Here is a 25,774-nt window from a genome sequence, read left to right as displayed (position 1 = left end):
TCGTATACAGTCTACAAAGTTCACCAAATTCTACTTCTAAATTCCTTCTGTCCCATCTCAATGTAAGTGGTAGTAAAATCAGAAGTCCCTGCCAGGGAAAGAGTCATTACTCTTTTCCTCCTAGAGCTGCCCCCTGGCTTCACTTGCCCCCTGGGTTGAATGGTCCACTCCTGGTAGAGTCCATTCTCAGGTAAGAAAAATTACCTAATGATATTAAATTATTTTTTCACTAACTGCATAAAAGGACATTAAAAGGAGAATTAATTAGAGGGCCACAGTGGCCTGTGGGTTGGATATCAGAGCTCTTAAGTACAGTATGAATAGTTATAAGCGCTAAAACTAACATCTCTACAATCTTCGGAGCTTAAATTGTCACTATTCAGTTACAAAACAAAAACACAATTGCTCTACACGTAACTGACATGGTTCACAACAAACTGCTTTAATAATACAGTCAACTCAACGAGGGTCAAGGCTAATTGGCAAGTTCATGGGACTTTCCCTAGGCCTCGTGCCAAAAACAGAAGATTAAGCCCAGAGAACGATGGATTTGGAAGCAGAACAGAAATGAGTCAAGTACCACCAGGGAACCAAAGCAGTGGTAAAAAAGTGAGGGGAAAAATAGACAGAATAGCTGGCAGCCCAGCCGAAACTCCAGATCTCTCCCATTAACGGAGCAGCAAAGGAAAAGAACATGTGGTCAATAGATTTTCAGAGGCCAGATGATCAGAGCTTTGAAAGGCAAGGGAGTTTTTGAAGAACAAGGTTAAAAATAAAAAAAAATGAAAAAAAAAATCAGTGAATATTAAAGTTCATATTAAATTACCATTCTTGTCATCCTGTCAAGAAAGTAATTTTCTTAAAGCTGTCTTATGTTTATCACAACAGCTTCCAGGGCATGGCTAATGCTCAATGTGCTAGAACCAGTGATAAAGAACACACCTTTGGGTGTATTATGTAGGCTTCATATCCTAGTACTATAGATTTCAGAAGCAAGATGGGATTCAATCTGAAAAAAAGACCAATGAGGTCCCAAAAGCCAATGTGACTCTAAATCTTTTATGGTGTTGGCCCAATAAAAAGCATTACCTTTAATTAGAGACTGTACTAGGTATCCACATTGTACAGGTAACTCTACAAAGCTCACGAAACCTATTGTTGTTGAAGTGCTGGCTTAGGTGTAAGGTACCGGCATGCTATATAGACACGCTTTTTTGGCATTGCCACACTCATATAATGTGTTTCAACGCTTACATGAGGAACTTCTGGAACAATTATATAGCCTTAAATGACTCAGTGCTAACGTTTTATAGAACAGTAGTACATTCTACTACATTCTGACTTTGATCAAAGTTTGCACTAGATGAATTAGCCAAAAATGCAGTCATTAAAATGTGTATTTTATAGAACTTATAACACCGCAATGGTTTTCAACATTTTCAAATTTAGGAGGAAAAAAAAACTTCTGGAAAATAAGAATTACAATTTTCACGAACCTTTGGTTTCTAAATATAATCATTGCATACCAAAAAAAATAAAAACTGTGCTATAGGACAAGTATTAATATTTAAACACAGAATTTGCCTTTCAGTCTACCTTAATAAATATTACGCTTAATTATTAAGCGCTAACATATTATGCAGCGCTGAACAATGGGTAGTTAACATACATAAACTAATATAAATGAACACATACAGATAATACAGGGGTTAAGGACCCGGGCCTTAGCTTACCATCTAGCCTTATGGTACTTTCATAGAAAGTTCCTGATCAGAATGGTGGGCTTATGAGGGGCTCGCTCGTGATCTTACAATTATGCATTTTAGTGATTATAAAGTTAGCATTAATAATGTGAAGTCTCAGGCTGCTTGTGGTCTCTTAAAAGTCAGATCTTTTATGTATTGGCTTATACCTCAGCAACAATACAACAAAAAAAAGAATTTGTGGATCATATTAAAATTCCATTACCGCTATAGCTACAACAGTGTGTTGTTAAAAATTGCATGCTTTTATGGACCTTGAACTGGATTTTGGCAAATATTACTATTCATTTTCAAAGGCCGAATATTGCCATATGTTCAAAATATGGAATTAAAATCTTGATAATGTTTCACCGCTTTTAAAATTGATCACTGTAGCTCATGATTTACACGACTGCCAAGAGCTTCATGTTCCAGATGGTGAATGATGAAGAATCTGGCAGAGGACGGTTTAAACTGGGCAAAAACCTGAATCTTTCTTAAATGAATTCCTTCAGGAGTTAACTGTCTGGGTTCTTGCTACACAGGATCTCCGAATGGAAATGGTCACAGATAGCCGAGTCTCTGTAAATTAGCACGTTTGTTGTATCTTTATTTTATAATAATGTATGTGAAGCTTATATGTCATCCTTCTTATATGTCTTGCTGTATGATCAATTGGGGCACCAGAATATGAAGCCATATCCTGGAGCTTCCTACCAACGGCACGCAGTAACACGAGGCACACACCTCATGCCCCCCATCACATATGGTGGACCTGTTAGCCAGGTGGCTCCCGGCAGAAATCTGTGTGAAGACGAGGAGGGCCCCAAATATCACCTAGGGCAATAAGAATCCTAGGATTACCCCGTCAAATCACTGATACATTTTAGACAGCAGAGTACTTAATTTATTTAATAAGCACAAACATATTCAGCTATAGAAGCAGGAAGGACAGACGTTGGGGATCATGCATGTGAGCTTGCCATCTAAGCCTTTATGGCACAATCCAAAAAAGTTCCTAACAACTTTTGGGCTTTTGATGGCTGAATCCTCCTGCAGAATATTGTTCAACATCTGAGACACTAGAGCAGGATTTGTTTAAACCTGAATTCACTATACACTATAAAAGGTCATCTCTGGCTAATTTCTCTGCAAGAATGACCCGCATAATGCGTAGTTCAATCAGTGAGGTGACTTCAAAGAAATCCCACTTATTGGAATATGCAGGATGTGAATCTACGGCTGTCTTGCAAACTCCCTCTTTAGTGAATAAACCCTCAAATTAAATTCCAGGGCTTTTTATTGTCCTAAACAACATCTGGTAGGAAAGAGGCTTGTCAAAATCAAGGGATGGCCCTGGGATACCCAGGATGAAGTGCTCACATAAAATATGTTCTTATGACCCAGACATACATACAAATATGTCCAATATACACCTTACCATGTATATTGCATATGTACATAGTTAGGTTACAAATACACAATGCGGTTAAAAAAATGTATATTAAAAAAAAAAGATTTCACATAAAAAAATGCTAAGCACAGACTCAACTGAAACGTGGTGTGCACTGTTTTTAATGAAACTAGGGTTAGATTACAGAATCTCCCGAGGCAAAGAGCAGGAAACATTAACTACTTCTCCATGTGAAAACGTAAGAATTAATTAACAGACCTCCATCCTAGTGACAGTTGGTAGCAATGGAATGATCATCACAAAGCAAACACTCAACAAACAAACACGTGAAACAAATTAAAGCAGATCACACACCAAATATGTTAGATGTCAGCAGTAACATCCCATGAACAGGAAACAGCCCATCCGACGAGGCAACGGAGCACATTGCAATATGCCGATAAAGCCCTCAGCTCCACTCTCACAGTGCAGGAGACCGTATTGCACCTTCCCTATTACCCATTAATTCATTACCTTTAAACTGTGACTAAACATTTCTCTGAAGTCTCAACTAATTCAGCATCCCATTGTAAGTCCACTTTACACTTTGGGAAAAAAAAGGGAATCCATTTAATGAGCGATGCATGTTTGCCAAAGACAACCTACAGGATTCTGTTGGTGGACATCAACAATCCCTTACAAAAAATTACTGCAGTTTTTCTGAAGTAATACTGCACTTTTACTGCACATTTACTGCATTTGTACTTCACTGTACTGCAGTTTTACTGCACATTTACTGCACTTTTTTTTTTATACTGCAAACCTACAGTTGTGTTTCAATGTACTGCAGCTTTATTGCATTTGTACTTCCTTACACAAATAACTGCAGTACAGTGAAGTACAAGTGCAGTAAAACTGCAGTAAAAGTGCAGTATTGCAGTATTTTCATGTCCAAAAAACAGCAGTATTACTTCAGAAAAACTGCAGTAATTTTTTTGTAAGGGATGCCCATAAAGTTGATGAGAAGTGTACCATAACTTCAAACATAAGAAGCATGTAATATATCTATGTGTACGTGCTTTCCAGGTTATTGTGTGATTCGGTCTTGGGTTTGACACCCACTTTGATACCCTCTTAATCTGATGCCCAGAGGTTGTTGTGGAGCTTCGCTGTTCTTAGTATGGCTGCCGATCAGCCACTTAATAGCTTTTTCTGAGACTATTCATAACTCCGCTCAGTTAGGTCAGCCGTTGCTTGTCTGGAGATTACCCAGATCCACCCACATGGTGCTAGGGGTTTAACTCCAACACTTTTCCAGAAAAGGCATTTCTTCTAGAAACAAAGCAGTGCCGACCAATGTAAGTGCCGCCTTGTACAATAAACCAATGTGCAATTTAGGAGCCATTGCCATTTGGATGACACAATGCATGGAACATCTGTTATTTGAAATACATGCCATGCTGTTTCAGAACTTCCTGGTACATTACAAAAATGTTAGATTACAAGGAGCACAGCGTACATTCAACACTTAATACGAGCTGATATGTTCTATAATCTTGGCATGTTCAATATTCTATTAGAACCCTGTCCAAAGTCCCCGCAAAACCATCGATACAAGAGTGGTGGCTGACAGCCTCTTCACAGACACTCTATGGATTATTCCACTGAACGGCAGAAAGGACTAAACATTCAGGGAAACCAAATGTAATAACATTGCTGAGATTCTTGGTATCTCCTATTTTATGGCAGATGAGAGATTCCAATGCACAACTTACTTGGCAGCCATCAGTTTGTAAATGTTGGCTTCCCAAATCATTTTGAAAATATTTGGCATGCATCTAAAAACACATAGAAAAGGGGGGTGATAACCCAGAATATTATCACAGCTATTCCTATTACTCTTTGTATTGTTAACCCATTTAAACATTGAAGAATCCGCAGTATGGCAATGATTTACAGGACCCAGGTGGCATCCAGAAAACATACATAGCAAAAGATCTGTAGAATCTGATGTGTGACAGTGTATCGCGTACAACATTAACACAAAGGAAACAGTGTATACAAAACTAATTCGTTACGATACCATGTGCTATATTTGAGAAAACTATTTTGAACTTAAAGATGACAGATCATAACATTAAAGCTCTTAATACGGGGCATACCTCAGTGAGCTTCACCTGGTAGAAGGACTAAACTCACGTTCCATATGAACTGCAAGCTCCTGGTTTTATGGATAAAAGATTGAGAAAATGTAAATCTTTCTTGTAAAGTGACATTATACTGAAGGTCCTTTAGTAAAATCCTTGCACCAGATATTTTCAATGTCAAAGTATAAAAATACATCTCTTATGTTCCACCAACCGCCATGAATGCCGGTTCCCGTTAACCTCGTCGGTCCCTGTAGCTGCATCAGGAAGGATGAGTCTCCCTACATAATTATATACAGTACACATAACATCTGAAGGCTCGCACATGGACATAAACATTTATTTCACCTTCCTGAAAGGTTGGTAGATAGCGGTGGATCTTCATTTAAACATGCATGGGATCGGCATAAAGCTATGCTGAATCTAAGACCAAGGACTGATACTCGGATGGGTCGAATGGCACCAAATCTATGTTTCCATAAAGAGCTTGAAATTTAGAATTAGAAATGTTCCATCCTGTAAAACAACGATTATAATACGGCTAACAATTTATCCTGCGGCTATAAATGTAACCATTTCCAAGGACATTCAAGACATTCCCGCCGGTGGCGGTTTAACATCAATGCACTTCTTCTGGAAGCGCCACGCTCGACATGTCACTAGCTATACATAAACAATAGAATTTGGGAAAACCACAGAAACAGAGCCACTTAATGGCTTGTGATCTAGAAAGACAGGAAAAAGCTGAACCGGCTCATTTGGATTAAGAAATTAATGAATATGAAATGTGTACAACGAGTGGGTATTAGGTTTTATCTTTCTTCCCCGGCCCATACGGAATGCATTTGCTACAAATGTTTTCTCAGCATTTCTCCGCTAGGCATCCCAGACACAGAGGGACGGATAGCATTCTGCTAATAATTACAAAACTGGCAATGTTTTTTACTATTTTACAGAGAATGAAATGCGTTTGCCTGTAGTGTATACACCCCACCAGACAGGTGTGCGGCAATAACCCCTGATTCTTGGAACACGGCATAGCCCTCTCCTACTGGGAATTACGGCCAGAATGGGAAAAAAAGGAAAAGAAGTAATAGAAACCAACGTGAGAAAGAGGGACGATAAAACGCAAATTCTCATTAAAGTTCTAAAGGCAGTACCATGGTTCCTTTCTAATGGCTATTAGGGTGGAGTGCCAGTCTTTGCATCATATGACAAACATTAGAGCTTAATCAAAAGTAAGGAAGTAGAAAGGTTGAACTTGATGGACTCTTTTTTCAACATAAATGACTATGTTACTATGTTATTCCCTGATTCAAATTGTAATCACAACCACAAAGAGCCTCCCATTGGCTCATAAGAATCCCATTTTATAAATAACCTTCATTGTATTAAACATATCATGGGAAGAGGATATATGGAGAGTGGTAGGTAAATGGAACGGCCTCCCATCAGAAGAGGGAATGAAACATGCACAGTATATGCGTTTGGCTCTTACAGATTGGCGACAAGAGCAGGGACTGATTAAGGTTTATAAAAATGGGCAGACTAGATGGACTTAATGCTTCTTATCTCTGCCGTCAGATTGTATGTTTCTAGTTACTGCCGTATAGCGCTGTATATGCTGTCTCAGGAGTTATACGTTCCAATGTTAAATAATAAATGAATGAGGAAATGATTAAAATCATACATTCAGAAATGAAATGGAACTTTGTACGCGGCACCGACTTTTCACAAAACAACTGGAGTAACAAACGATGCTGTTGCTGTTTATGGATTATACAGAGCTTGGAAATGGCTCTTATCGCTATAGCAACCAGTGCAACTGTCCAGCCAGGAGGAATATTTCATTGGTTGCTGATGCTGCGCCAGCATCACATTTCATAAATAACCCTCTATGTTTCCACCTTACCAAATGCAAAGCCATGTGGGAGATGCAATGGAGGTTTGTGCTGCCCAGGATAATGGGATAGATTGGCACACGAGAACAGGGTTATTAATCACATTCCACATTGTCATTTTAAAAGCCTACAATTAAGTAGTCACCAATAATTAAATAAAATTATTATTATCATCATCACTGGAAAAGGTACACTTGTTGTGTACATTTTCACCCAGATTGTGTTAATTTTAAGGTACAGAAAGTAGATTTGTGACATTGTTTTATTTTGTCTCCATATTTCAGAGTATATGAAACGTGTCACGGTGTATGATGTCACAAAGGCAGAAGCTGTATTGGGAGGTCACACCCACTTACAGCTCCCGGTGAAAACAGCATCCAGAGATCCATAGAATTTTAAAGACAAAAACCAAAAATGTGTTTTGTTTCCTTCATTTATTGTGTGTTATTGGAAACAAGAGATCAGGAGTCACTTGGCCGGGGCATAGTCCATCCTTCAATTCATCCAGTCCGGGGTTACAAATGAAAAGCCAGACAGTTCCTTTCTATCGGATGAAGAGGAAAAGTTATCTGGGATCCGCAGAACCGATGGATACATGCAACGTTTATTCCGGTGGAGATCTAATCTTACTGTCGGCCGGTACGGCGGAGTTGCACGTCTGCTCTCTATGTCGTCCCACTTGATTCTTCGAAAGAACGGATGCCCTCTGATATCTCCTTTCAGTCCGAGGCGACGCTCAGGATCTTTCTCCAAGAGTTGCTTCAAGATGTCACGTCCTTTCCTGCTCAGGTTTTTGCTAAGCCGAGGGCTGCCATACACGATATCTCTGAAGCGAGCCTCCTTGCAATTGCCAGCAAAGAAAGGGTAAGCTTCGGTGAGCATGCGGTTAAGCAACACCCCGAAGGACCACCAGTCCACGGCAGCGCCATATGCTTGATTGAGATGTACTTCTGGGGCCATGTACATAAATGTGCCGCAAGGTTCTGTGACCTGTGCGGTCCCAAAAACATTTTCTGCAACAATTCCAAAATCGCAGATCTTTACATGGCCTTCTGCATCAAACAAGACGTTGTCCGCCTTCAGGTCGCGATGTATTATTCCCCGAGAGTGGAGGAACTGGATGCCGCACACGATTTCTGCTGAATAAAAGGCAGCTGCGGACTGAGTGAAGGAGCGGTAAATCTTCAGATAGAACTCGAAGCTCCCTCCGGCCATATACTCCATGACAAGGACAGCGCAGGTCTGTGTTTGGAAGGCTGCGTATCCATGGCACAGGAATGGGCTGTTGCGAGCCACCTCCAGGGTCCTCCTCTCCTTTATAATGTTCTCAGGTCTCATGGCGTTCTTGCTGATGACCTTAACCGCTACCAGGGAGTCCCTGGCAGGGACAGAAGCCAACACAACCTTTCCAAAGGCTCCTTTTCCCAGCACGGAATGGAAGGTGAAGTCAAAGATTGACATGGGGAGAAGACTCCTAAATCTTTTAGCAGGAACAATACTCTCCTCTTGACTCCTCCGTCTTTTGATGGGAACCTTTCCCTTCATCAGCATGCGTTGCTTCAGGTGCTCATGTCTTTTTTGTTCCCCCTGCTGCCCCAGATCCTGGCTGCCATCATCTCTGTCATTAGCAGTTACTCTTCTCCTCTTCCTTCCTGTACATCTTTCTTCCTCTGAACTGCTACTCTCTCTCTTTCTTTTGAGTACGACTCTACTGGCCAAGCGCTTCGTGCTTTCATCTCTCCTCCTCGTCCGCCTTACAGTGTTTATGAAAGCTGATCTTACTCTTTTGCAGAATGTTCTCAGTTTTTTGGGGCAGCATCTCTTTAAACCCCATCTAAATCCAGAAAAGAGACAGCAATTCTCCGCAGAGCTTGCTTTACTTTTCTTCTCCATAATGGTTTGAAATAGTTGGTAGCAACACTTTAAGTTCGCTATGGAATAGCACCTTGAAGTGTCGAGCGCCCAACTGCACTAAAGGGAAAGAGGTGCGGCTTGCAGCTTTATAGGCAGACACCGATGATGTCACAGACACCGATGATGTCACAGACACCGATGATGTCACAATTCACTGAGTAGGTAACGGGACAATGAGGGTACCGTGCTGCTGGTTTGCCAACAGTGACCATGAATAAGCAAGAATTCAATTTCATGCACATAATTCAATGTATTATTAGTTTAAATTTATTATTTTATGTTTTACCTTGATAAGGGCGTTTGTTCACGCCAAACCGGTCGGTGTTTCCAGAAATAAAGAAAAGAACTGCTTTGATTATTATCCTGGCTGATGTTTCTACTTTCTCCTCATTTATGATTGAGGGTGATACATTTGTATCCAGTGAGTAGCTATTCCTCTGTCTCTCTCATTGAGAGCCTTTTTTTATATTCATTGTTGCTACCTACAGAGTGGAGTCCACGTTATAAGCAGCTCCGGTTGCTATATATTATTGTATGTATTTTACCAGAAGCACAAACACTGCTTAGGTTTGGTAACAGCTGATATTCGCTGTTTATTAAAACTGTTATTAATCAATTCAGATTAATCACAAATGAAGAAAGTACGAAACTGACAATATGAAGATCTTCAGAAAAAAACAATCCAAAATCTTCTAAAAAACTGATGATGAAATCTCAAAATGTCGTTCCTAAAATCACTCGAAAGGGGCCAGATTGGCCAAAAATACAGAGAAATCCTATATAGATGCTAAATATATAATGTAAAATCGGGTGCGCCTCAATCAGGAGGGCAGTGGGCGTGGGCAGACCGGGCCGGTTGGGAATGAAGGGAGCGCGAGGTGTGTTGATATGCGGAGATGTGCATCATGCGGAATATCTTGTTTCCAACAATGTCGGGTTTTAGCAGAATTTCTGCTGGATGAAATGGAGCGTCTCTGAAGCTTTTTGTCACTTACCTTTAGCTATATCTTGAATGATGTAATCTGACAGCCTAAGCATCATTCATCTGACATCATTATTTGCCTTTTCGGGACAAAACAAATCCTCCCCTAATGGGTTTAAATGCTCAGGCTAACCGTTAGGGCCGCAGCATTATAAAGAGAACTGATGCAGCTGTGCGGGTCCGAGAGAACAAAGTCTCCGGCCGTCAGCTATAACTTTTATTGCATCAACGTAGAAAAAGATGTAGAGCACAGGATGTTTTGGGGCCTCAGAGGTCTCTTGTTCAGTTGTAGTTAAATGCAGATAAATGGAAGGTGTTGACTTGAGGTATCCTCAACTTGTTCTATTTAATGTATTCGCTAAACTGCCGAGAAGCAGCATTATTTTGGCGTGTTCTGGCGTGCTGCTCTTACAGAGTGGATCCCGTGGTCTGTGGACATGAACTCTGACATATACCTCGAGGAGCAGCGCCACTTTCCTTATCTTTGTGTTGCTTTCATTCATTGGAATGCGGAGATTGGGCCGCCCGCTACGCTCTATATTTACTATGGCTGCTGGTTTCTGTAACCAGTTCTGGCGACATTTTTGGGTACACTGCAGGAGAACGATGTCAGATAAGAGGGGAATCGCTCGGCCCAGTTTGGCTCCAGAACTTAGAGACATTTTCAGTAAGAGAAAGGAGGGAAGTTAATTTCAAAGGGGAAACCGTGATGAAAGGTTCTATTAAATGAGACTGTCGCACTCTTAGTGCTGATAAAAAGATTTGTGTAATTGACTTTTTTTTTTTTTTTTTTTTTTTAAGGTGAAGGTAATGCCAGAAAAAAAAAAACCTCTGTGAAAACATAGGTGGGGGAGGGGGCATTTTCCGTGTGTAGTTATGCTAAACGTGGTAATGGCTTTTAATATTCAGCCTTTGAGTAACTGAGACAAAATGTACTAACCTGTTTCAATGCTTGTGAGAATTTTTAGATAAACTAATAAATCTATAGAACATCCTACTGTGCTGGAGGCTTTCACAGTCTTTTTATCTTCTCAAATATTTCACATGTGAAAAAATGATCTCCCCAATGACAGAAAAGCTCTTGGACGTAACTTATGGAGACTGACGCTCTCATGAGACACCCTGAACATCTGACGGTCACGATGTTAACTGTACTCCGTGTTCTTTTTGCCTACATCAAGGGCTTACAGTGTTCTCGGTCAGAACACAAGACGTGTTTGCCTTCAGAGATGGGTTTGTGTCATACACTAGTGATGCTGGAGATAAACCATTGATCGGTCACTGTGCCAATAGAAAGATCCTAATGGGACATTGAACCTTAATAAGAATGATGCTATTGAGATACCATGCTGAATGATGACTATCATGGTTACAAACGAGGAGATTGAGTCTGCTTTAGAAGAAGACAGTAACTGTTAACGGAATATGACACCACGTTTTGCAATTAAGATTTTATGCAAACTTATTATAGTTCGCCTTGCTGCACGTCCCATAACCAGCACATAGGGCATAAAAGACCGCAGTTCAACTGCATATTGGATTCATTCACATGGCCCTCACGAGTTTTGCAACTTTATCTGAATGTGGAATTAACTTTTAACAGTAACTCACCGAAAACACTCAAGGTGCCGTAAGTTTCCCACAAGTTGCATAATTCATAGAAAATACATTTACGATAGGACTCACCTAAGTGTCACTGAGGGACTCTGGAAACCCCACAACGCACTAACACTGAAGGTCACCTTGAACCTTTGTGAATACAGTAACAATCATAAAAGAAAGCAACTACTACTTTTTTAATTATTCTGGAGCGAAACTGTTTTAAATTGCAAGATTGTGGAAACTATGACTTATTTCAGTGTTTTTTGTATAAGGAACAGCACTGTTCAAAATAAAAGTCATTTGTCTCAAGTGCTATCCTTGATTTATTTATTTTTATTTCCTTTCAAAAATAGTTTTTACTTAACATTGTTATAATTCATGTGACATCTTTTTTATATTAATCCCCCTTTTTCACGAATCCCCCAAAGAATGCAGCAGACCTTTTTTTTTTTTTTTGGCTCATTGGACTTAGAAAGCATTCATGGTTCCAGAAGAGAAGAGTTCTTCCTACCATCTGCCATGAGTTTGTTTTCATTTACATTTTATTAAGCTGGCCAAAGCTAAGCTACCGGTGTTAGTCAATTTAAATTAAATCCATGAAAATATGGTAATCAATTCAAAATGTTAGCTTGCATTTTTATCGTCAACCCTTTAGCAACCAAGTGGCGACTAATAGATCAATTTGTACTCAGAGGGAGATTGTAACTGAATAACCCAGTGAGGTTAGTCAATATATATATATATATATATGAGTTCATCATATTGAAAGAAAACATTTAATCTGTAGTACGGATCACCAAGACACGGCTACGTTACCTTTTAACAATGGATTTTAGTGTTCATTGAAAGAAAAAAAACGTATGTGTATGTGACTCGTCTGATGGAAATAGACAGCGCATTCCCTGCATTTATCTCAATCCCTGCTCCATGTATGATGCAGATGGGACAGGATATGGACTTGGAAGCCACGTAACGGCCACAACGAGATATATATGCACAACCGGCCAAGCCGCCCAGTACGTTCCTGCAGACACATGACAGGGCTAGACACCAGGCTCAGTGCTCATTATCTGGTCCTGTAACATACACCAAAGACATTGCACAGAAAACCCATAGAAGGAGCAGAGAATTGCTCCAGGTACGGTGTGAATGGTGGCTAAAGGATGATACTTTTCAGTGGCTATACTTAAAAAGACATAAAATAAAAGATCCTGAACCAGGTACCTTATATCCTCACACTACAGCACCCCAGAAGGTAAATGGTTCTTGTTAGCCCCCCAGCAGAAGAGGAGGAACAGACTTCTAATCTATTTACTAGACCAGCACAGAAGAGCATTCTTACCTCATGGTAAATGCAAAAGAGGTGAAGAGGGAGAAGAGTAAAGCGATTGGGGGGCAGGTAAAAGGAGATCTCAAGATGTTATCCTCAGTAAGGTTGAAACTGGAGTAGACATCTACAGACTTTGTAGACTATATATTAACATATAGACATGTTTATCTTGTTTACAAGTAAATCCTCATAGATCAATTCGATCAGTGACTTCCACAGCCTTGTCTCTCATATGTCACACACATTACCGACGCTACTTAACCCTCATCAAGCTGTGTGCAGGGCACGTCAAGTGGGTTACAATAAACACTACACTTCTTAATTTAACCAGGTCCACCATGTCTTTCGGGATGGGGTAGAAATGTGAATCCTGTTAATTCACATAGTACTACTTTCACGTATAAGATAAGTGCTCCCTGTTTCCATTGTCTGCCCAGTTTAAGGGCAATGTCTCCTGTCAAACACCAGAGGCTGGAGAGGCACGCTCTCTTTGAAGTCAGGATATAGCCATTAAAATCTTGCCTTCCAGTCAATAACTCACAAATCTCATCGGTCTGTTTTTTGAAGCCAAAGCGAAATGTAACAGAATAGAGGCCACTGTAGTGCTCCCCAACCGGCTGACAGCTCCAGTATGACTATCATGTTTCAGTAATTATTTTCTTCCCCTCCCGTCCCACCTCTTCCATATATACAACGCAGGAAGCAAAACAATTGTCATGTATGAGAATGGGAATTGTTTATAACAAGAATGTATATTTCATTTTTTATAACATCTGTTGAAGTTCAGTAGGAAACACTTTGGAACACGAATGTTGCCACATCTGAGAAGCAGACAGGGTCTGGTCCTTGGGATGAATTGCTTACACAGTTACTCAGCGGAGATTTCTGTGAGTTTTCTCACTTGGTACCATTTGTGTGCGTGCTTTCAAGTCTGGCGAGCGTGCCAATTTCATTCAATGTCATGTTTTTTTTTTATTGTGATCTTGATTACTTCTATTTGCCAGGATTGCTGCCCTTATGATCAATATGGTTTAAATCACTAGGTGACATAAACCAGCGCATGAGATTTCACAGAAAATCAGTAAACTGTATTTTTTCTTTTAGAACTTTGATATGTTTTATTTCCCCCCTTGTTTTTTTACTTTGATCCAAGTAGCATCAACAGTGCTGCGTTTCAGACGCTTATATTTAAGAATAACTAGGCGCTTTTTATTTTCCATACAATAAAACCAGAGAATCATAATCATAACAAGGTGTTTCTGTCAAATGTCTTGGTTGAGGCGCAAACTTCAGAAACAGGGAAAAAAAGAAAATTAAACAAATCTGAGGCCCAGGTCTCATATACTGTATGTCGATGAACTTTGCATAAATGCACTACAACCAGTAGTAACAGGAAGCACCCAAACACTAGATCTAATATTCTTTTATAGCACTTAAGTACAACTAACACATTAAGGTGATACCATCGCATCTGATTTTCTGATTGCTTGACATCTACCTGAATTATATAAGTTAGCCCACCTTAAACATGATACCTCCCCGGTTTGTTTTTCATTTATTTCTAAAAATAATGAGACAACGTATATAATGATGCCCCCCCAAGCACCATTTTGAACAGGTAAACTTACTGATAAATATCCTTTCTCAGGACACTTCTGCTGAGGGGATTGTCCGCCTGGGGAGCCATGGACACTGAGCCAATTTTCAGAACCAAGGTGTCTTCATTTGTGATCTGGTTCGCTAGGAAGATAGATAAGACATTCATTAGAAACACACAAAGAACTCTATCCACATTAACACCACGGTCAATATAACATTGCACTAATAAGCACTAATGTATGACTAATTAAATCTCTGCTCATCCATCCCGCATGAGGTAAAAGTAAACGATGAAGTAATTCTCCTCATTGAAAGACAAAGGGGTCAATTGAGAGAAACTTTTTGCACCAATGTTTTGAGTCCCAACTGAGCAGAACAGCCCTTTAACTCTGCCTTTCCAACTGGGACATTCCCCATATTCCAAAGAAATAAGTAGCCCAGATTCCTACATTATTAAAAATGACTAAAAATCATGTAATAATGAATACCTTTCTCACTCTCTCCACATACCTGCTACACTCGGCTGTTTCTCTTCAGGTTTAGGGAAGAAAACTCGAATGACGTTGGTGTTGATGTAGATCAAAGGGAGATTCCGTGAGGTCAGCGTGTGGGATCTCATGGGGTGCCCAGGAGACTTGCGTTTCTCTTTCTGATTTTGAGGTCGTTTGGCCTCAAAAATACTTGAAATTGCGTTTAACAGCGGGCAGAGGAGGACAATGTCAAAGGCCTGCGCGGAAATAAGAATTTCATGAAGGAAGTGAGGGGAACCATCTGCTGGACTTTCAGCAAATTTCTGAAGGCTCCGGGCGTTGCGTTCGCTCCGAGTGGTTAACTTGTGGCGGACGTTTCTGGTCACGGCTTTGGTATATGTTAGCGATAGAAACCCGTGCTGCTGGTGGGAGCTTTCTAAAAGCTTTGCCGTTGTCTGTTTAGGAAAAGAAACGTGAAATCAGCAAAATAAAAGATTATCTACAGTGCCTGCTTTAAACCACAAAACGTGCACGGGATGCTTCTGTGATCAAACTTTTATTATGACTGCAGATATTGCTATATTAAAAGCAGGGTAACTCCACTACAAACAGCTGGGATGGAGACGCTATGTGTGGACATTACTATGAAATCTTCTGCGGACAGCCTCCTGCGCACTTCTCTGCTGCAATGTCTTGGAAGTTTATTCGCGCTCTCTCATACTTCCCAATAGGGGACATTTGGTTTAAGTCAGTTATAGATGAAATTAAGATGTTAAGTAGAATATCTTTTCCGCACTTTTCCACTTTGTCTACATATTATTCTGCCTTTAGCGTAGTGTTACACTGTGATACGCTCATACCCAGCAAACCTACTCCGCTCCTAGAAAATAGGAGGGACACCTGGGAGGTATGATCTCTGCTTGTATATAGATATAGATATAGATCTACCAATTGCCTGTCGTCATTATTTGTGCACCTGGTACATCTACCTTTCCTCTACGGGGCACCTTTGTAAGTAAGCGTAAGGATTGCACTAAGAGTGCAGTTAAAGTGAGGGGTTAAGCGTGCCGGGTCTCTTGTACACACTCGTAAATCTTTAAGCGCTGCTTAGCACTCTGCCACAATGATCAAAGGTAGGAAGCAGATAAGTGAAGAGCGGTAGCATGTTGTACATGGCTCTGTATCTGACAGATGTAATAACATCAATCACTCAAAGAGAACTATGCGGACAAGTCTATGGTGGAATTCACAGTCCAGAGCTTTCGTTTAAACATTTCCAAATGGATAATGGTTACCATTTTTGTTTGAGAACATGATGACTTCCCGCTTTGTGCATTTTATGATTACAGATTTAACAAAGCATCCCGAAACCATGCAATCATATAACACGGTCACAAATTACAAACCAAAGCGGTCATTGATGACAGTGAGGGGGGAAAACCTTAACAACCTGCCTTACGCGTGGGGCATATCAAACTTTTCTATATTTATCTGCGTTATAGAGTAATATTTTATCTCCTCTGCCATTTAGGTAAACCAGCACTGTTTTATTAGAAAATTTCCACTTTAATTAAATAGTTCACTAAGTTTTCACATAAAATAACATGTTTTCTATTACTAATTAGCTATTCATTTTGTATTTTATAAAAACGCCTTAACGTTGTAACTGGCACAGAATGCCAGAAGGCAGCTAAAAGTGTGTGTCTAGATGTACAGCGGCATATGGAGCTCCCATGCACAGAGAACAAACATTATTATTAAAAAAATAAAAAAGGCAAAGTATTTTTAAACTATGTAACACAGAAAAAAAAGTTTTTTGGGACACTGATGATTACTATCATTTTCAGGTATATATATATAACCCGAAATACTTACAGTTTTTTTGTGTAACACAAGAAGAATTAAAACCATGGTAAGTAATAAAAGAAGTTACTATAAAGAATAATAAACAAAGTAATTGTAATGGCAGATGCCAAACAGTGCAAAGGTATTCAACAAGCCTTGATCAAAAGTATAATAGAGGCAGGGTAACAAATCACACAGAACTTCCATAAACATTGTCTTAATAATGCTTTTCAATTGGTAGATGAAGTCGGGGGGGGGGCAAAAAAATAATTATATCTAAATGTGCCGTGAGAACAAGCATTATTCGGAATGCTGATGGAAGTTAGAGGTTATAAAAATGATTTCTTACAGAGGGGAAAAAGCCAGAGAAATTGCTGAAAGCATCCTGCTTGCTGACGGGTCGGACCAGCGTTGTGCGTCTGTTCAGCTTGTCAGTACATGAGAGGAAGACGCCTCCATACTGCCCCAGACACCAAGAGTCTTCAGCGAGGCTTAAAGAGTAGGAAAAAGGCAGAATAATAATAAAAAAGCAGTAAGAGTCATGGAGGAACTTGGAACCTGCTGGGCTGCTGTAACCTACATGAACACATGAGTGTTTCATGAACACTGAATGATTAGCCATTGAGATGTAAAGTATCTCGATATTTCGAGGCTCTTTTATCACATAGTGATAAAATATTTTTATTTTTTTTGAAAATTAAAGCAAGAAAAAAAAGATTTTCCCTTAACATGGGCATTTCAGGTGGTTCAGGTGAGCAAACATCCAATATTCCCAATAAGATGTAGAAATAGGCACTTGCATCTCTAACAAATGATTCGAAGAACAAAAGTAGGTTTAATTGTATAAATAAACTGGATAATAATAATCTTGGCGCTGCACTTTAAAGATGTGTAACTTTCAGTGCTCTGAGTTTTGGCCTGAATAGTTGTGTTTAGGTGGAAAACCAAGTTCCTGCAAAAAGATAGTAATGTATATAGCAATCCAGCAAGAGGCGATCGCTGGCAGATAAAAATCACAGGAAGAGATGATTTTTGAGATTTAGAAGTTTGGTTAGACCGCAGTCAGATTACTACAAGAATGGACAAAGTTAAAAACATGGCCGGAGAACACGTCATGTGATTAAAATCTCCGTATTATTGTAAAACAAAAATGTAAACCACTGGAAAATCCTAACAGAGCTGAAGTTAAACAGATCTCAAGATGAGATTTTTATGGCCTTTCCATTCTTGTATTCATCAGCTGTTTTTAAGAGGAAAACATGATCCGGGTCAGATTTTAGGACAGCTCCAGGTTCTAAGCAGTTATCAGCCTCACCACGTGTTTCTCTTTGCATTGTAGGACTATCCCAAGAAAATCGCCTGATTGCCAGCTTTCACCTGGCCTGGAAAAACATAATATTACCCCTATCTGGTGAGTGCAAACAATGAAGATTAAAACAACATATCGACCATTGCAAAGGATAAATACACTAAACATACTATTTAAGAATGGTGGACACGCACACAAAGTATGACCCAACTGGAGAATGCAACAAGAAAGATTATTATTCAGATTCTGGATTTAGGATGTAAATTTACAATCAAATAATCGAACATCAGCAGCTTTCAATACCGTGTCGGCTTTTGTCCATCAACTGAAAATGAAAGTGTGATATTGAGTGAAGCAAAGGGGGGACGATCTTCGATGCCGACCAAGTGAGTATTTACCGGATACCTGGGGAGCATTGTCCGATATACCATATATATTTCTGGAGCATTATCAATAAATATTAACATTTAATTAACATCTTTATGTCCTAAATTTGAAGTTACATTGATTTCTGTATATACTGGCAGTAGACAGTTGAATAATGCTGAATAATAAACAGAAATAGCTATACATTAGCCCGCACCTTATTATTATCCCCCTTAGGATGAGTCCTGTTGCATTGATATTTTGCTAATGTCATCAACGCAGCAATCAAATTATAACCCAAAAACTGTATGCCATTCCTTAAGGGAACAAAGGGCAGCCTTGACTGCCGAATACATTTTTGGGCCTTTTTGTGGTAATCCCCATAGACCCGAGAATAAAATAAAGACGGCTTCTAAATTAACCATAACATATATTGGTTAACAGAATGTAAGATTGCAATAAGGGGTTCTCTCTTCCTCTTTATGAGTAACTGTTGGGTTTGTTCACAGAATTGCTAACAATTTAAATAATTGTACTCTTATTGTAGTGGTGGCAGTCTACGAAAAGAATAATAACACACAATAGTATCTGTTTGCGTTGTATAGCAGGATATAGCAGCTATAGTATAGGTGCTTGTAATATATACATGCTTCTCCTTCACCCATACAAACATTATTTACATGAGCTGAAGGAATTACATTAATTCTCAATAACCTTAAAAATGGCTGCATTTAGATCATTAATTATTGTCCCCGTAGGCTAAACCTCGAGCGGCAATGAGTGGCCCCGAGATGCAGCTGCGTTCTGGAATCCCAGGAAGAGTGAAGCCTATGAAGCCGCGGGGGGTTCGTACGTAAGGGATCGCTGGAATGAGCAGCTATTAGCACAGAGCTCTGACCGATGAGGTGAGTCTCTGCTCGATGCATGCTTCGCTCTGACAACCGACTTCCAGAAAACATTTACAAGAAATCTACCCAAATGGTTGACTTTCTGTGCGGCAAATTCTAACAAATCTAAAGAATGATAAATTATATGTAATTGATCAATAACCAACCCAAATATTTGTGTGCCCTTCACAGATGCTACTGTTCCTTTCACTAAACTTCAGTGCTTAAACATTACATTCATTAGCAGTAAAAATTAAAGTGAAATCTCCGAGCCATTAAACATTTCGGAGACCTTTTTATTACGAGCTGATTAAACTGGAGCCCAGGTGGAGCTCGTGTCAGTGTAACTAAAGAAAGCACTGCTGCTACAGAGTAACACCGGTGTCACCGGCCCACGGACCCCAGAGCAGAGCGCAGACAGAATGCGCTCATTATTCAAGCACTTGGAAACGTCACCTTCTAGCGGGTCATTCTGATCGTATAATTATCACACCAAAGAGGGAATAAATGTACCTGCTCCTGTAGTGATCAACATTAAAGCTTTCTATTTTGCATTTGACTTTAGTGTACACGTCCTGGACATCGACGGATGCGTTGAGGTCTTCAAGTTCGGTCACCACACAAATCTCTGCAACAAGGAAAACAGGAAAGTGTGTATGCATATATATCAAAGTCATAAGAGTCCACCATGCGGACTGAAGCGCTGCACATGCACTACGCATAAATTGTGAGGGGTTTTTTTTTACTTTTAAGACCTGCAAGGTTTTTTTGGGAGATTTACGTATTGTGGATTGAGTTGCACCCGGGCCAAATGTTTGCCTGACGGTCGTTTGAAGGTTGAGCGGAAAAGTATTGGAATATTATACCCCTATTTACACACAGATAGATACGATAAATGATTTATTTACTTGTTTCTTTGCACCCAGGATCCAAGGCAAATAACTTCACGGTGATTTTGGGAAGCATCCACTGCATCCAGAGGCTGACCCGTCCGCTGGACACGCCGATACTGCTCGTCGTTTGCTCCAGAGTGACGGAGTCCGAAAATGGGGAATCCTCCGCTGCATTCACACAATCGCCCTGGAGTGAGAAACATATTGAGAAGTCCTGTAAGCATCTGGAAAACTTACATCCGCTGACCTGTTACTTGATTTCTAACACCAAGGTGACATTTTACATGCGTTATCACACAGCCCGGTGACAGGGTAACGTGGTGATGTTTAAAGTACTTCATTGACCTTAAAATAAATGTTCTTTTTTATTTCTTAAATAGTTACCGTAGAATTATGGGCAAAGCGCACACAAAAATATAGACCTCTTCACTGAAAAGGTGAGGTACACGTGTATAGAACGGCTCAGCTGGCCCTGTATAATGCATAGTTCAATCAGGCCCCCTAAATTTGGTCCTTCATAAGATATAGTGATGGTGATTGGAAACTGCAGCTCTCCTGCCAACTCAAGCCCAGGTGAATAAGTGTGTGTGTATATATATATTTTTGTGACGCTTTTATCTATAGATTACATTCTGACCTTCTAGCTTTTATTATTAACATAATTAAAGTGCAGTTATTCTCTTATATGTAAGAGAGACAGAGATATCGGGAAGAATCCCGGTGCATTCATCGCTTTACAGCAGCTCCTTCCATATAAATGGCACACTTACTGATCACGCTTATCCCGGCACAGAGGAAGCCGGCTGTCCCTCAAACCGTGGATTACATGCAGAACCAATTATATTTTCATCAAGTCTATTACATATGGGGGGAAACGAGCAGTAAACGAAAAGTCTCAAGACCGAATGTAACTCAAACACACAGGGAGAGTAAAATTAGCCACATGTAATGTCAGCGGCATATGCATATACAGAAAGTGTTTAGAATACGAGTGCACTGATTACTGAGCTTTCCTATTCATGTAACCGTTCCCGATCCCTGCTTCAATTAGCTCTGGCAATATCAGTTGACGTGGATGTCAGCTACCACTTCTGCTCTGCCTAATGCATTGGAACGGCATTCGCTGGACGGAAAGAATTTCCGCTTAGTAACTAAATCCTGTTTTTGTAGGAAATCCGCTGGGATTCTGCAGTGCTGTACGCGGCTTTGATACTTTACTAAAGAAACGGGTTTGTCTCAGAAGGTTCGTGTTGCCATCAGATGTGGCGATGTACTCAGAGAATACTCAAAGTGCATGGGATTCTCACTCCTGTCTGCAGATACCGGGTGCCTATAGGCAGATAGGGGGGGGCACCTGTTGTGGCCTTGGCTGGGGAAATGAGGGTCCAAACACATACTCCGGATTCCCGTTAAAGAAGCAGAACATGTTGGAAAGTAATCATCAGTGCTCTGTATCGATGGTACTTGTTATATTTCGTATGGGGGAATTTACTAAGTTTAATCACTTTGATTTTGCAAAGGGCAGTAGCATGTGTAGCATGAGAAAATTAATGTATTATTTATTTAGGTCTAAATTAGGGGAAGGATTTAAAGGCTTTAAGGTCTTCTCTAGCATTTTACCATATAGAGCCCACGACAAGAGCTTGTTTCTGTTCCACGTTTAAAGTTTTTTTTTTGTTTTTTATTCACATTTTGTAAATGTGGTCTGGACAGGACAATACCCACGGAGTGTTCAGCCTGGCGAGTATCTTTTGGGGTGCTTTACTAGAGGCAATTTGGATGGTCTTATTGCCCCCCCCCCACCCCATAATGCCACTAGTCAGCCATATTGTTCATGCTGAAGGGGGAACAGTTTGGGGAAGACCCTTTTCTATTTCAGCATGACTGTGCCCCAGCACCAAAGCATCCTTTGGGATGAAATGGAACAGAGATTGCGAGCCGGGCCTTCTCGTCCAACATCAGTGTCTGACCTCACAAATGCTCTACCGGATGAATGGGCAAAAATTCCCACAGAAACACCCAAAATCTGGTGGAAAGCCTTCTCGGAAGAGTGGAAGCTGTTATAGCTGCAAAGGGGGGACCAACTACATATTAAAGTCTATGTATTTAGAATGTGATGCCATCAAAGTCCCTGTTGATGTAATGGACAAGTGTCCCAATACTTTTGTCCATATAGTGTATTCTCTGAATGTGACACATTAGGCTTACATTTAGTGATGATATATTTTGTTTCACTCTGTAAACAGTTTAATTTCTCCCTGAGTAGGACACACTAGCATCGGGTTTATAGGGAAAGATCCTCACCCGAGAAACCCCCCTCAACCTAATAGACAGTAAGCATGCAGGTACAGAGCCCTGTTGTACCGGTATGCCCCAGCACATTAGGCTCATTGTCAAATTGTATATTATTCATTTTAACGCCACCGTCCCACTATTGTAATAGAAGTACAGAATCTGCCGGTGCTCTGTAAAGAAATGTCACGTGATATAGACAAAGACCTGCGTGAAACAGACCGCTGTGTCCTGTAAATACTGTGTATTTACATGACTTTAGCTTCCGTGGTCTCTACTGGTGTTTACGGGTTCAATTTTAATTTTCCAGAGCAGCGCTACAACATCTTTAATTATATTCACTAAAACTAATGACAGTCTGTCTACGCGGACAAAGAAATGGAAGGGGGAAGGGAAAGCAAACAAAACACTAAAAACAATGCATACATAAAAAAATGATTCTTGCTTTAATATTAAAGCGAAAAAAAAACCCCTAACAATTCCACAAGCCCGGGAAAAATAGATGTAACTCTTCGTGTGCCAGAGGTGGATTGCATTATAACCCAGACGATATTGCGGCATTCACAGGTTAACCTTTGTCGCTTAAAGGGTTAAACTGTCTATTTAAGGCAGACACCTGGGCTTTAAGGAAACGCAGCACTATGTTTAGCAGTCATTTGGTGTAATTATCTAATTTTAAACTGTGTATACAAAGTAGGCACGTGGGGTATATGGAACACTGCACTGTATTTACCAAAGTCATTCAGCGTGATTAGCTGCTCTGTGATGTAGGACTATTTGTAGAAGTCTCGCTCCCCCCCGCCACATGATGGGTGTTAATATGCACAAGCCTGCATGGGTGGTCTCTGTGAAAAATTACATGAAAGATGGTTAAGTGCAGAATACACTTCCAGAGCAATTACGGGGTTACTGAATGGGGTAAACACACTTGAAGGCACTACTTGGAAAAGTTCACTGTGAAGGACAAAAATGGAACGGCCGTTAACTACTTAGTTGCTGGAACAGATTATCATTTGTCCAGTGGGACTGCACCGTCACGTGGTCTATGACACCAGCCATACCTTAGAAGCCCTTGAATGAATACATATACAGCACATTTTATGATGTTTCATACTCAGATATTTTATGTTTTGTACATCATAGTATTGGTAATTACAGCTAATTGGTGTCTGTTGTATGCCCAAAAATGATTTTATTAGAGACCAAATAAAAAAAAAAAACAAAAAAAAAACATTATACCCAAAATCTATCTATCTGTTTCGGTCTGTCCTGGAATAAAGGATATAATGTTCTCGGCACTCACTGTAAGACTAATGATAACATAAAAATACACAAATAATAGTGGTTCCAAAGCCAGTCCTCAAAAGACATCAACAAAGATTAAATTAAAGTGATTCCTAAAACCTGGACCATAGATGTGTGTTCCGGACTGGATCAGGAACCACTGCTTTAAAATATCAGTAAGGATTAATCATTTAGAGTCCATGCTGCTAAAAAACTATGCATACACTATGTATAAAGTCCCTTATATATATATATTGATACTACTGGTGGGTCTATTAGCCGACCATGGCCAGTAAAGGATTTCCTTAAGAGCCAGGTCATCAACGGCCAGGGACCAATTATGGCTGTTCTTAAGGGTCTTGGCTGATGTTAATGGACCATGAAGCATTATATGCATTCAGTACACACCTCTCTTTATTCCGAAGGGAATAGTATAGATGGGTGGAAGCACCGCACCGCCACAATATACTTTACACCATCTTTTACTCTGTGCCCTCATACACTACTCAATGCTCTGGAAGGAAAAAGAATAGCAGTCACTGTGTAATTATTACTAATAAGGTTGGTATAGCAAGTACTAATTTGCAATCAAAGCTGCAAACCATTTGACGCTCGTTTCCATTTCAACTTCCAATTCCTTATTCCTGTTTTAACGGTGCTGCTTCATTAAATGTGTTTACCCGTACATTTTCTGCTCCGCTTCCAGTCTTACAGAGTCTTGGGCGTTCACAAACACACTCTCTCCCCGCAAATTTCCCACACCTTCTCACGCCAGGACCCAAAATAAACAATGTCGTTTTTCCACCAATGCCGTGCAAATTTCTCCAAACACCGGGTTTATTTTGTTAGCAGGATTTATCTTTGTTCGTCAGGAAGAACAAAACACATAAGGTCTTCATCCTTGGCCTGCCTCAAGGCCCTCAAGACGACCGTGGTTACTTGACCACACCGGTGCTACGTCTTATCAAAATAACTTGAACTTCTTGTTCAATCAGAGCTTCCCCGAGGACTAAACACTTCTGCCGCTGTTTGTGCCTATGTAAACAGTAACAAGTGGTGCGGCGTAGACTATGTTACCCCTGCTCTTTGCTGTGGCCTAATCGGAGAGCTGGTAAAAATGATTAACTCTTCTTGGGCTATCATTTGAACGCTCATTCCTAAGTCTGCTCCCCCTTCGCCTACCATCGGCCCCCACGCACCACCCAGACTGAAATGATATAAAGAAGGCTATGGGGAACAGCCTGCCCCGGCCGGTGGGTGCACACACAGGAGTTCAATGTTCACCATAAACTTGTCAGTGTGAAAAGAATTACTCACAGCTCAAAATATAAATCATCTACACATATTGTAAGCAAATGCTCCTTTTTTTCCTCAATTTAACGTAAACAAAGTGGTCAGATGGGCTTCTGGCCCCCCTTTGAAAAAATTCATTTAGAAGTTCACTACACTTGAAAGAGGACTATGAAAAATAATCAGCGAGCCTCCTCCTCTTCAGAACAGAGGATGCTTTATATGCAAAACGTACAGAGTTCAAAAACTTCATAAATAAAGGCAGGGGAAAACTATTTTTGTTTGACATTGCTCAAGGTTTTAAAAGCAAATTGGAGGAACGCATAAACAATATAGAGAGGGGGGGGGAGGAGCAATTTTAAACGGGTCCCAAGGCATGCTGAGAATACAAACATTTAAGTGAAAGGTTACTCTGGAGTGCACTTCATTGCCAATCTCAAGAAACCAAAAGAAAAATCAAAGCATTGTGGCCAAAAATACCACCAACCAGAACGCTGGACGCTAGAAGTGAAAAAGAAATGGTTAAAA

The 25,774-nt window shown here is 40.2% G+C and overlaps 1 protein-coding gene across 1 annotated transcript in view; it reads right to left on the bottom strand.

Annotated features, from left to right (window-relative positions):
• LOC149305589 (intermembrane lipid transfer protein VPS13B-like) overlaps nucleotides 1–25,774 on the bottom strand; it is a 383,703-nt gene that overhangs the window by 144,973 nt on the left and 212,956 nt on the right. Inside the window, exons 25-29 of the mRNA XM_089477585.1 lie at nucleotides 20,396–20,567; nucleotides 20,001–20,115; nucleotides 17,275–17,416; nucleotides 15,121–15,535; nucleotides 14,640–14,751 (exon numbers count right to left, since the gene is read on the bottom strand). Of these exons, the coding sequence (XP_089333711.1) occupies nucleotides 14,640–14,751; nucleotides 15,121–15,535; nucleotides 17,275–17,416; nucleotides 20,001–20,115; nucleotides 20,396–20,567 (956 nt within the window). The remainder of the gene's footprint in view (nucleotides 1–14,639; nucleotides 14,752–15,120; nucleotides 15,536–17,274; nucleotides 17,417–20,000; nucleotides 20,116–20,395; nucleotides 20,568–25,774) is intronic.

Source organism: Sceloporus occidentalis, unplaced genomic scaffold, assembly GCF_023333645.1.
Source record: "Sceloporus occidentalis isolate IW3139 unplaced genomic scaffold, rSceOcc1.0.p SCAF_11, whole genome shotgun sequence".
Classification (NCBI taxonomy): domain Eukaryota; kingdom Metazoa; phylum Chordata; class Lepidosauria; order Squamata; family Phrynosomatidae; genus Sceloporus; species Sceloporus occidentalis.
This window is presented reverse-complemented; position numbering and strand designations above follow the sequence as displayed.